This window comes from Podarcis cretensis (assembly GCF_951804945.1).
Source record: "Podarcis cretensis genome assembly, chromosome: 1".
In the NCBI taxonomy this organism is placed as follows: Eukaryota; Metazoa; Chordata; class Lepidosauria; order Squamata; family Lacertidae; genus Podarcis; species Podarcis cretensis.
Genome location: NC_137170.1, coordinates 52505047 through 52517705, shown reverse-complemented (window position 1 = coordinate 52517705; position 12659 = coordinate 52505047). Strand labels below are relative to the sequence as shown.

The 12659-nt window shown below is 43.7% G+C and overlaps 1 protein-coding gene across 2 annotated transcripts in view; it reads left to right on the top strand.

The window, feature by feature from the left end:
• The window catches only part of CREB3L1 (cAMP responsive element binding protein 3 like 1), a 91772-nt gene extending 80871 nt beyond the window's left edge, over positions 1-10901 (top strand). The window contains exons 8-13 of one of the 2 annotated variants that reach the window (XR_013832820.1): positions 738-806; positions 4071-4170; positions 5210-5330; positions 8383-8647; positions 9385-10089; positions 10532-10901. Coding sequence is in view for 1 of the 2 variants with exons in the window: in XM_079951882.1 (XP_079808008.1) it covers positions 738-806; positions 4071-4170; positions 5210-5330; positions 8383-8647; positions 9385-9421 (592 nt within the window). In the remaining variant the exon portion in view is untranslated. Of the gene's footprint in view, positions 1-737; positions 807-4070; positions 4171-5209; positions 5331-8382; positions 8648-9384 lie in introns of both variants that reach the window. The other variant, XM_079951882.1, reaches the window with a different exon arrangement.
• The last annotated feature ends 1758 nt before the right edge of the window (positions 10902-12659 follow it).

Here is a 12659-nt window from a genome sequence, read left to right as displayed (position 1 = left end):
CCAAACCCAGACAGCCACTCCAGAAGGATACCATGATTGATGGTATCAAAAGCTGCTGAGAAGTCAAGGAGAATTAACAGGAACATGTTTCTCATCTCTCTCCCAACAGAAGTAATCACACAGGGCAACCCAAGTAGTTTCTGTACCAAAACCAGGCCTAAAACACCAGTTGAAATGGATCTAGAAAATCAGTTCCCCCAAGAGTTAAAAAAAAGTGTTTCTTGTTATGCAAACAGCATCTAAGAGGAATTTTGAGCAGCCTTGGGACTGGAGTGGGAAAGGAAGGTTAACTCTCTCTCTCTCTCTGCCACAGTCTTGATAAAATTGCCTTTCCAAATATGTTATTTGTATTTCAGGGATCTCCAGAGTGGCACCTGTGCAGCTTCTCTTGAAATGCAAATAGCAGCAGCAGGACTATATGCACCTGAAAGTAAATCCTGTTGAACCTAAAGGGGGGGTTACTTATGAGTAGGCACGTATAGGATTGCGATGTCAGAGAAGCTATTATGTCAGGACCATTATAGGGACAGAAGGAGTTAAAGTTCCCCCCTACTCTAACAGTTTAGGGACTTCTGAAGCTTCCTTGCTGCTGTTATTTACATCACAAATTGTGAATGTTAACTGCAATTCATTGCTGCATCTAGGTTGGCTCTTAAGGATGAGATTTTGGAGGTGGGCGTGGATCAGGCTGATGGATTTCTTTATTTTTAAAATGGGGCTTGTTTTTACTTCTCCAGGGTTGAAAGTTATACATCTGAAAACAATGAACTGTGGAAAAAAGTAGAGACCTTAGAAAATGCAAACAGGTGAGGAGAACACACATTTGATCTTTGACTGAAGGATGGTGCCAAGCAAAGGGAGGTCAGGGGAAGGCTGGGAACAAAAAGAGAAGAGATTTTTTGGCGGACTTTGGCTTACCCCAAAGTATAACTTTTTCATTTTTCCAGCAGCAGCAGCAGCTAGTCAGCTGGGTTTGGTTAGCAAATGAGGAATGTTTGTGTTATGACAGCCAGGAAGGAACTTTTGACAGATGGAGGTGCAGATGGGGGCACCTCTGAGTGGACCATTTCCTGCCTCTCTCTCAGTAGCCTGCCTGGCCTTGGGACCAACTGGCTGACAGCTGAAGTGAAATTAATCATAGATTGGTTTCTAGGGAGAGTGCTTGCCAAGATCAGGTAGGTATAAGCTGGAATCATTATCCTGGGAAGCATTCTATATAGTTAAGGGTGAGGAACAGGCCATGGTGAACAAGAGTCAGCGACCAGGATGAGGGTTAAATGGGGCTAAGGTGAAGGGAGCAAGGAAATCAGTCCTGGCTCAGTCACTGAAGTTCACCAGCCAAATGTCCAGATTAGAACCTGATCTCTTGGGAGGGTTTTACGGAGGGGGGGGGGGCAAAAAACACAACCAGCTGAGCTCAGAGCCAATCAAGATGCCTGAAGGAACAAGGGACTGTGTGGAGTTCTCCTTTTTCCCCAGGCCTTCTATACTGACTGAGTGGTTGAGGCCCTGACCTTTGGTTACATTAAATGAAACTCTCTTCTATGTTCTTTGAGGTGCAGAGAGTGTTACCTAGAGACATGGAAACTTAGAAAAGAGTCTAGCAGCTACATGAGCAATTTTAGGGGAGTTCTTATGGCAGACCTGTTAGCAACAAATAGGCTGGGAACAGAATGCTAAACTGCTGACCCCAAAGGCCACATCTGCATGTAAAGCACATGGCTTCCTCTTAAGAATCCTGGGAACTGTAGGTCTGAGAGGGGGAAAGTACAGTTCCTGGGATTCTTTGGCAGAAGTCATGTCCTTAAAATATGTGGTGTGGATGTGATAGCTCCTTAGTTCAGCAGACTGACACCAGCTTGTGCGTTTCCCCCTCTGTTCATAATCTGGGGAGAGTTGTCTCTGTACGGTTCTGGTTTAGGTTTTGGTGTGGTGCCACCCCCTCCAAGGCACCACACTTGCCATAACAAAGAAGCAGATATCACCTCTTGCCGTGAGCTGGGCTTCTGCCTGAAGAATCCTTGAGGCCCCCTTATTCCCATCTGGCAGAATCTCTGTCCAAGGAATTTGTTTCCTTTGATGCTTATGGAGAAGACAAAATATCCGCTTCATGTAGCAATGGGAGAAGACAACAGGAGGGACCGGGAGTTTTGCCTAGCCTCCCATGAAGGGCCAAAACAAAACAAAGTCACAGCACATAAAACATATGCAAAAGACAGCAGGTTTGGGGGCAACACCTTCACATCCTAAACTAGGCTACTGTGCTCTAGTTTCACTCTTTTTCTCCACGCATGCCCACAGGCCAGGGTCACATGAATAGCTTTTTCAGCTTTACAAATGTATTATCCACACCATGAGGTGCTGAGAAGGAAGAAGGACCCAGGAGTACAGATTTTTCTCTATAGAGGATTAACTTTCTGTCAGGGGAAGACAATGTGGTGCCATTGAGATATTCTGGATAACAGCTCCCATCATCTCCAGCATAGCTAACAGTCAGGAATGATGGGAGTTGTGATCCACAACATCCAAAGGGAACCACATTGGCTACTCCTGGCCTAGGTGAGCAATGCAGAAACGTGATCTGGTCTTCTCTTTCCAGCATTCCCATTAGTCACAAACAGTATGGGCTTATTTGCCCTCTGAAATGCACCCAAGTTTCATCCGTGGGCAGAATTAAGGCATTCCTTTGTGAGCAGCATATGTATGAATAGTGCAGGAATAAAGCACCTCTAGAGGAGCTTCCCAGAATGGTTTGCTTAATGTCCTTTGTAATCAGCCTTAGATGCTGCCTTTCCAGGCTCTTCCCATCAGGCACAGAGCTTTCTGTAATCTGCAAGACTTCAACCAAATGGGGGAAACTATCATCAGTGACCCTGTTATCCAGGACCTATCCCCTCACTTAATCTTGCCAGCACACTTGACCTTGCACTTAAGCTCCCTGCCCTCATTCAGAGACTCTTTGTCACACTCATTTCCTCTGATTGCCTAACAGCAGCTTCTGACCCTACCTTTGTGGCTTGATGCTGCTCCCTAGAGACCCTGGAAGTGTTGAGCATATTCTCAGCTTCTTAGTAGCTGAAGTAGCTATGTTGGTGGTTGGTGACTGCCATCTGCTGGGCAATTTATGAACCCTTGTGTTCAGTTTATGAACCCTTTCTCCCATGAATTCTGGAGTTCCGTTTATTGTTGGTTGTATTTGGAATACTAGATCTCCCCCACCCTGCCCCCTCCTGTCTCACTCTTCCTTCCTCTCCTGGTACTACTGTTTATGTGCATCAAAGCAGTTATTCTGAAATGGTTCCCAGGTCTACGTACTCTAATCCAGCTTTAGTCTGAATCTATGGTTCACTATGTGCAGCAGTAATTACGTCACCGCCTCAAACTGTTCACACTGTTCTTTTAAAAGATAGCAGCTACTGGAAAAATAAACAACCCCAGCATTATACCTATGGACAAATGAGGTTTTCAGGCATTAATCCCAAAGGATATCAACATTTTTGGGGTTTAACAAAAATAGTCATTTAACCTGCCACTGAGAATGTGCAAATGTGCCCTACCATGGTAGAGCAGTTTGTAAGGTAGTCGCCATGTTAAATGTTGAAAGGGTCTGTAAATATGTAGCGTTAGCTAAAGGAGCATCTCATTTGCCTGACTTGTTCATATAAGTATTCTTCTGACGTGCTTACATCTTCAGCAGAACATTTAATTTATTTTTACATTTCATATCTTACATTGTGCATATACAGCATAGCTGTCAACTTTCCCCCTTTTTAAAGGGAAATCCTATTCGGAATAAGGGAATTTCCCTTTTTTAAAAAGGGAAACGTTGACAGCTGTGTTTACAGTAGTATTTCTGGAAAAAAGAACATTGAAAGTATTAAGCTCAGGGTGAACCACCCTGGGACCTCCAGGTATAGGGCGGTATCTAAAGTCAATAAATAATAACAATAAATAATAATTAAGTTTCTGAATTTGTAATGTCTTTGGATTTCTTCTGTTTCTTTCTTTCTTTCTTTCTCTGATTATTTTTAAACAGTTTCTTTTAAATGTAAAAAATTGCTCTCTCATAGGACTCTCCTCCAGCAACTACAAAAGCTGCAAGCTCTGGTAGCAGGGAAAGTTTCTAGGCCATATAAAATGGCTTCCACACAGACAGGGACCTGCTTGATGGTAAGGTCTGCATGCTATCCATTCCTTGGTTACTTAAGCTTTATTTCTTCGTTATGTACATATATCTCATTTTTCCCCCAGGTGGTTTTGGACTTGGACAGTGTTTAGGCCAGATTTGTAGTTTGTCTCCCCCAGATAAACCCAAGAGTGGTAATCCAAGAAGAAACATTTGTTACAATTCATGTTTTGTTTGGAGCGAGACAAATCACAAGTCCTGCCGGGGGGGGGGGGAGGTGTCAGCCTTCTATGGGCAAGAATGACATGTTTTAGTTTAGAGGTCTCTGAATTTTGTTTCTCCTACTTTTCTTCTAAATGCGGTTAAAGTGTCTGTCTAGGACCAGGGACATCCAGTTTCAATTCCCACTCAGCCACTAAGCTCACATTGGACCAATTACTTTTTCTCTGCCTAGTCTACCTCACAGGGTTGTTGTGAGAATAACTGGGGGTGGGTGGGTCATGTATGCAGCCCCGAGCTGATTGGAGGAAAGGCAGAACAGAAATGGAGTAAATAATTTGTTTTAAAACCTGAATGTAACACTAACATTCAGATGTCAAGTGGTTTGGTTTGGTTGCAAGTATCATATTGGCATTTGGGATTTTAATGGAATAAGTACAGTGGTACCTTGGTTTACAACCATAATCCGTTCCGGAGGTCCGTTTGTAAACCAAAACAAGTTGTAACCCAAGGCACGCTTTTGCCAATGGGGCCTCCCAAAAAAATTTGTTCGTTATCCCAAAGAAAGGATTGTAATCGAACAAAAGGTTGCAAACCAGGACGCGCACTTCCGAGTTTGATGTGTTTGTAATCCAAAATGTATGCAAGCCAAGACGTAAGCAAACCAAGGTACCACTGTACACACATCTAAACTAAATACTAAAGTAAATATGTGCTTAGTAACTGAATTCGGTTGATTTTCACTGTACTGTAATAGTTTACGATTTCCTTCTTTTCTCCTCAGTTGACCTGTGTGAATTCATGTACATATCCACACCCTGTTTGTTGACTGCACTGACTATTTCTGCCATATCTCCTCCACAGGTCCTCGTTCTGTGCTTTGTTCTGGTTCTGGGCTCCCTAATGCCGTGTCTCCCAGAATTCTCTTCAGCATCGCAGACAGTAAAAACAGCTCCAATGTCAGACATATACACAACCAGTAAAAGTGAGTCACATGTGATCTAATTGTTACTAAAGCCCTCCTGAAGAGCCAGAACTACTCAAGTCACTGCTGAATCCAGCCAGCCATTTCCTCAAATGGTGCAGATTATCCTTCTGTCTTAATGGTAGCTCTAGCCTATGGTAGCTCTGCATATGTACCATTCATTTAAAGCACATGACTTCTTCCAAGGAATCCTGGGAACTGTAGTTTAAGGATGCTGGGAATTATAGGCTTGTGAAAGGCAAACTACTGCTCCCAGGATTTTTTTGGTGGAGACGAGCTTTAAATGTATGGTGTCTACACAGCCAGTCTTGTCCCTGTGGTTTGTTTTATTCACAAGAGTGTATCATTTTAACAGAGCAGTGTTTCCCAAGCTTGGGTCTCCCACTGTTTTTGGACTACAATTCCTATCATTCCTGACCACTGGTCTTGCTAGCCATGGATGATGGGAGTTGTAGTCCAAAAACAGCTGATGGCTCAAGTTTGGGAAACACGGATTAGAGTGATGCATTGCTCTTGTTTCCTGAGTGACCTTTCCTCCAGAGCTGCTTGTTCCAGTTTATTCTTTACATGGTCCTATGGCCTAGCTGTACAGTAAAGCCTCATTTGCCTTTTAAAGGATTCATTCTCCTTCTCTTCCTCATAGATGCTTCTTCTCCTGTTCCTCCCACCATGGGAAGTAAACCAATTAGCCAGGAAGTCTCCCTGACCTTGGAAGATAAAACCCAAATTCAAATAAACATGTGATCTTCCAGTTCATTTGTTCACTCTCAGCCTGCCTTTAAAATTGTGCCGAGAGTTATTAGGAGACTCCTACTCACAAAGCTGCAACCCCCAGAGGTCTCTGGAAAGAGACATTGCTTGTTAAACCACTCTGAGAATTGTAGCTCTGGAGGGGAATAGGGGGTCTCCTGATCACCCTCTGCACCCTTAACAGACTATAATTCCCAGGATTCTTTGGGGGAAGCCATGATGGTTTAAAGTGGTATGATACTGCTTTAAAGTGCAAATGGGGCCTATATCTGTCACTCCAACTCAGCCCTCTGATCTAAAATCCTTCTTTGGGCTAATGAGTCTCCTTAACACACACGGCAAGACAAGCTGGAAACAAGGGCCTGGTTCCCACATAAGCCTGTGGGCTGTACCACTTTAGATTGTACAAGGAGTGTACTTGGGAGGGGGAATGATACTGTATTATGAAATGCTTCTCCATTTTTTTTAAATAGTCCTGTAAATAGAGAGCTAGCTTGCCAAGGAGAAACACAGGCAGCTGCCTTGTACCCGGTCAGCCTCATTGTCCATTGAGCGCTCACATAAGGCAGCTTCCTTTGTTACTCCCTGACCACGCTAGCTTTCTCCTTCATACAAATTTCCTCTTTGTGGAAAATTAGATGTCATGGAAAAGGGAGCACATATTTTGCCTGCTTAAAGTCCCTAATGTAGCAAAGTCAGCCATAAACCTGACAGTATCAATATTTCTCGGCCTAATCTATCACAGAGGGTTGTTGTGATTCCCTACTGGTGCCAGGGAATCTTGTATGCTGCTCTTAGCTCATTGGGAAAGGATGGGGGGAAATATTAAATAAGTACATTAGAATTATTTATTCCGTTGAGGCCTCACCTGCAGTCTGAAATGCTACAGTCCAGACACTGGCTTACCAACCTATCTGCTGTTCATGAGCACTAGGTCTAAGTGCTTCCTCATCTCAATTGAGCTGGCATTTTGAAATGGGGGGGATTTAAAATCTCCAATAACTTCCTAACAGCTGGTACCCTTTTGTTGGGTACGGCCATAGGCAGGATGGTCTGCTTTAAAGCCTGGCAGCATGGAGGCCACAACCAGACCTAAGTTGTTTGTTTATGGCTCAGCCAACACTCAGTAGGGAGGCAGCTGCAATGTGTATATTGGCCCTTGGGTAGCCAGACCAGCTGAAAGCCTTGAAGGGAGGAAGAATAGCGCTCTCTCTCTCTCTCTCTCTCTCTCTCTCTCAGAACAGATGGCCTGTTTTAAAGCCCTCAAGCAGTTGGGATAGTCTGTTTTATAGCCTCAGTGGCAGTTTTAGTAGTGCTTTTTCCTTATTGCTTTTGTATCCCAACCATCCCTTAAAAAGCTGGAACAACATATGTAGGCTTCCCATTCAAACACTGATCAGGCTCAGCTCTGTTTAAATACAGGCATGGGGTGGTGCAGAGGAAGGACTTTGTTTGCTCCTTAAAGTACAGATGTCATGTTCAAAGGTGCTGCCTTTCGCTGCACATTCTTGGCCCAAACAAAGCAGCAGCCTATAAATCACAGCTTCTGTGTGGCAACTTCACTCTGTAGCAGCCACCAAGAATCTCTGGTATTGGCCTGGTATATTCTACATACAACATCCACATGGAAGTAGCACTGCACATCATGACCACAGTGTGAAGAAGTTGTTACCATAAGGGTGTTGTTTTGCAGAAACTTATTTGGAAGGCCTGCAATATGCAGATTTGGCCCCAACTCTGGTGTCAAAGGGTTCTGCTAGTGGTCAGAAAACATTTTCACATAGTTTTGGGATGTATTATGATCACATGACACCATTTTATGAAAAATAAATGTTGGGTCCCACAGCTGGATTTTAGGAAGAAGTGTTTTTGTTTCTTTGTCCTGAAATTATGGGACCTGAAAGTGGAACTATATGGGTCTCCTATGAAAACACACCCACTGAATTCACTCTAGTGAATAATATTGGGCAGGTATCCGACAACTAAGTTTTCTTACAGTTGCCACTTTTTCCTGGCCTGGTTTTTTAGCCTCCAAGAACTGCATGACAAGCAGTGCAGCTTTTACTCCTATGGAGATGCAGCAAATGAATGCCTCACCTGCTAGATTTCTGCTTGCTCTGTAGCTGTTGAGAGCAAGAAGGGGAGAGAATGCAAAGCCTTGCAATAAGTTTGTGTGTGATAGTCAAGATGTCTCTATATTCTGTGACTGGCTTTATCTACATGCCTTGGCACATGGGAGTGGGCTGGGAACAGCCTCATGAAGTTCCTGTTCTCAGCCCTTAACAAAACTCTCCCTTTTCAGTTCAGTCACGGCGCCTTCTTTTCTACGATGAGCATGGGGGCTCCCTCGAGGAAGGCTACAGCTCATTCATCTCTGTGGAGCATCCTGACAAGTGGGAAGCTGACCAACGCCAAAGCGAAGAACAGCGACCTCAGGAGCATGTGCACAGCCCCCTGGCTGTGGCCCACGAAACAGCCAAATACCTGCACAAACCCCACCAGGAGGGGCCAGATCAGAACCAGACCAGCTCAGCTCTCACTAACCCCAAGAAACAATTCCAGGAGAGGTAAGCAGGTGTGGGGCTTTCGTCTCTTTCCAGCTCATTCCAGCTATATTCCATCTCCGAAGTGCAACGTGGGGTCTAAGCAGGGTTGCCAACTTTAAAGCAAACCACTAACCACTACTCCTGTGCTTTTAACAGATCTGCAGGCGTCAGCCACTCATGGTGTTTATTTCCATGCCATAACATCACTGCTGATTGCAGTCTTCAGGAGTCACAAGGGCAGGCTGCGTTTTTTCTTCTCAGTTTGCAACCATCAACCTAAAGTTTCTGATCCTTCCCTGAGACCTCCTGCGTGCACAGCATAAACTCTTAACTCTGAGCTATGTTCCAGGGTTTTCCAAACTTGGGTCTCAAGCTGTTTTTGGACTACAAGCTACCAGGTAGTCCAAAAGCAGCTGGAGACCCAAGTTTGGGAAAACTTGGTCCAGGCAAAGAGAACCCCACCCCACTCAACTGACAGTGAGAAATAAGGAAATAGGAGAATCTTCTGAGGAACCTCACCAGCCAACCTAAAAAATAGAACAAAGGATTTTGTGTTTTATCTGTACTTGTTTTGAGTCCCAGTTCCGGGGAGAAAGTGGGATAGAAATATATAAAATGTTGTTGTTGTTGTTGATGATGATGATGATGATTATAATGAGGAGGAGGCAGCAACAGAGCACTTATCAGAGGCCAGAGTTGTGAAATAAATAGCAGGTGACAGAATGACTGACTGGTACTTTTTTTCTTTCTTTCTGCAGAGACAGAATCTCCAGTGATGCAGCTGAATACTTGTAGCAGCTGCCAACCCTCAAGGCCTCTTCCGCCTGGATGTAGGATCCTTTAGTAGATGCCTGGTTAAGGCTGCAATTCCATGCATGCTTCCCTGGGAGTATGTCCCATTGAACTTGGTGGGGCTAACTCCTGAGTAAGCATGTGCAGGATTACACTGTAAGGGGCGTGGGTTGCAACCCTAAACACACTTACTAGGGGAGAAGGTCCATTGGACTTCATTCTGCATAAACATGCATAGGATTGCACAGCACATGGGAGAGGATGTTCCATTTAGATATCTCCAAATTGGTCCTGAGTTCTGCCTCTTATACACTTGATTCCCAGTGTCAAAATTGCATTCCCCACAATCAGAGATCGCGTCTGGCAACTTGGACAGAAGCCTCAGTCAGCCCTCTAATTTACCCCCCCTCACAATCACCATGGCCACTGGTAATGTTCTTTCCTCTCTCTGCAATATGTCACCAAAAGTTACCAACTTCTTGGCACACAAATCTGTACTATATAAATTTTCCCCAGCTGTGTCTGTCTCCGTGTCAGAAAAAGCTTAATTTCTATTTTGTGACTTATTTTTACATAGTTACATTAAAAAAATGTAGAGAATTCAAAGGCAGAGACATATTACAGTTAAATGTTCAGATAAGAGAAAAAGAAAAACGTTCTTCAAAGGAGGCGTTCCCCCCATTAAACATTAAGCAAAATTCACAAAGCACCCCCATGAATCAGTTCCTCAGTGATGAGGAACACACTTGCCTTATCCCAGTTCTTGACCCTCTTTGTAGACAGTCTTTTCATTCAATTTTCTCTAGACAAGCCACCTCAAGGACTTTTCCTTTTACCTATGATTTCCCCCTTTAAAACATGAGACTGAAGAGATGGTAGGGACAAGTGTATGTTCCTTGCATGCCCCCATTCAATGTTTCCTGGTGACATTTGGGACAGATGTAAAAGTCAGCAAGCTGCAGCCATGGCTTTCATTTCCAAAGTTTATGTAGGGATGGAGAGATCCTTCAGAACAATTCTTCTCCAGTCAAGTCCACCAGGGACCAACACATACCGCTGCAGCCTCCCCACCCCACCCCTAAAACACCCTTCTCTGTCCCAACCCAAAACCAGCATAAAGAACCACTGTTCCGTAGTTAGACATGCTCCTGGGCATAGTCCATGCGTGCCTCAAGTTCACATGGTTGTACAGGGACCAAAAGCAGAAATTGTTTGTACATAATGAACCTTATTTTGTATTATTGCCAATCCCTTAAGATATTGTATTTTGGAGACTCTCAGATCCTATTTTCTGTATTGTATTTTATTAAGAGTTATTGCGAGCTTGGCCTCTATGAACTTCCTCTCTTTGCAGGTCGCTGTTTCCTCTTAGTCTAGCAGCTGTTGTTTGCCTAGTTTTCTTTTTAAATATATCACTCTTTTCCTCCTGTTACTAGCTCTGCAATTGCTTTGGAGCAGCAAAATTAAAAAAAAAAAAAGATGCAGCATCAGCTCTGTTGTTCAGATTCTTCATTATTTAATTGAGGGGTTATTAATTTAGCAAATCTCAGTGCAAGTGCAGGCCTGCCATCACTCACCGAATAATAGCTGTGCTCTCCCTTTGTGAGCAGAGGTCTCTGAGCTGAGCAGTGTTTCTCTGAGGGCTTATACAGAAATGTTAATTACTGAGAAATGATGACAGCAGCTTCCCTCCTAGATCTATCATTCTGATAGCAATACCCCGGTAGCTATTGTATTATAATAATATAATTATAATATAATATACTTATAATATAATAGATGAGGAAGAAATCTTGTTGCATGGGGACTATCCTTGCTGGTAGGAGCAAAGCATATTTGCTTTTCAAAACAAGCAAATAAAAGATGTGCTGTTATTAAATTTGCACATCGCTCTATACTCAGGGCGGTTCACAGCACAAAAAATCACAATGCAAAAAAAGAAAAGAAAAGAAAAGACATAATACAGTGGTACCTCAGGTTAAGTACTTAATTCGTTCCGTACTTAACCTGAAACTGTTCTTAACCTGAAGCACCACTTTAGCTAATCGCCGCCGGAGCACGATTTCTGTTCTCATCCTGAAGCAAAGTTCTTAACCTGAAGCACTATTTCTGGGTTAGTGGAGTCTGTAACCTGAAGCATATGTAACCTGAGGTACCACTGTACTGTAAAAACGAAAGCAAATTCCAGGCTCCTGGCAATGGCAGCTGCATGACCTGGAGGGAACACCTAGGTCTTCCTCAAGACTAATTGCAAATACAAAGCAATTTCTCAAGGAAATCAAATGTGTCTAACCTACCTCACAGGATTGTTGTGAGGATAAAATGTGGAGGGAGGAATCCAACATACACAGGAGTTCTAAAAGCGCAATAGATGTCCTAAAGGCTGTGACCTTTGAAAGGTCTTCTCTGAAAATGCACTACTTCAGCCCAGGGGTGAGGGGTCTCAGCCTATGGGCCAAACGGGCCCTCAAGGTCTCTCTATGCAGCCATTGGGACTCATTCCCAGGCCACTCCTGCTATGCAGCCATACCAGCTGGTCCCATTTCACTTCCTCCGAGAGTGTTTCTGCCTGGCTGGAATGTGTCTTTGAACCCGAATAATGCCTCTTGCTTGTCTGGATGGAGGAGAAGCAGTGCTGTACAAAGGTAACAGTGATATTTGCTCTGCCTTTTTGCCTTTGGACCCACACACCAATAGGATGTGGCTCCCGGGAAGATCTCAGGACTGGAAAAGTTCCCCTCCTCTGGTTTAGCCAGATTCCATCAGAGCCTTGGGACTATTAGACTGCGAACATGTACATGTAAGTAAGGACCCAGGGAGCCTACGTCAAAATATTCCAATAGTCTTCCAGCACTACACCCACCCAGTAAGCTAAAAATATAGTCCTAGAGAAATTACTTGGTTTTTCCACCGTAAAATGTGAACAAGCTCTTAAGGGAAATATATAGACTATTTTCATAAGCAGCAATCTAACTACTGGGCTTAATGTATATTAATCTGCATTTGTTGCTCACATTAAAACCTCCAACAGCTAGAATGACTGTTCACTCTTGAAATGGCCCTCTTCCCCTTTCCATTCTGCAATAACAAATACTCAGGACATCAAGGGAAAGCTTTTACAGAGGGGAGTTCCACATGCTTGTCAGACCTTTGTCACCTATGGGAAACTACTGGTTTCGGACATGGGTGGTGAGTGTACTTTATATCTTCTGTGTGTACGTAGGATGAAGCCTCAGCTTTG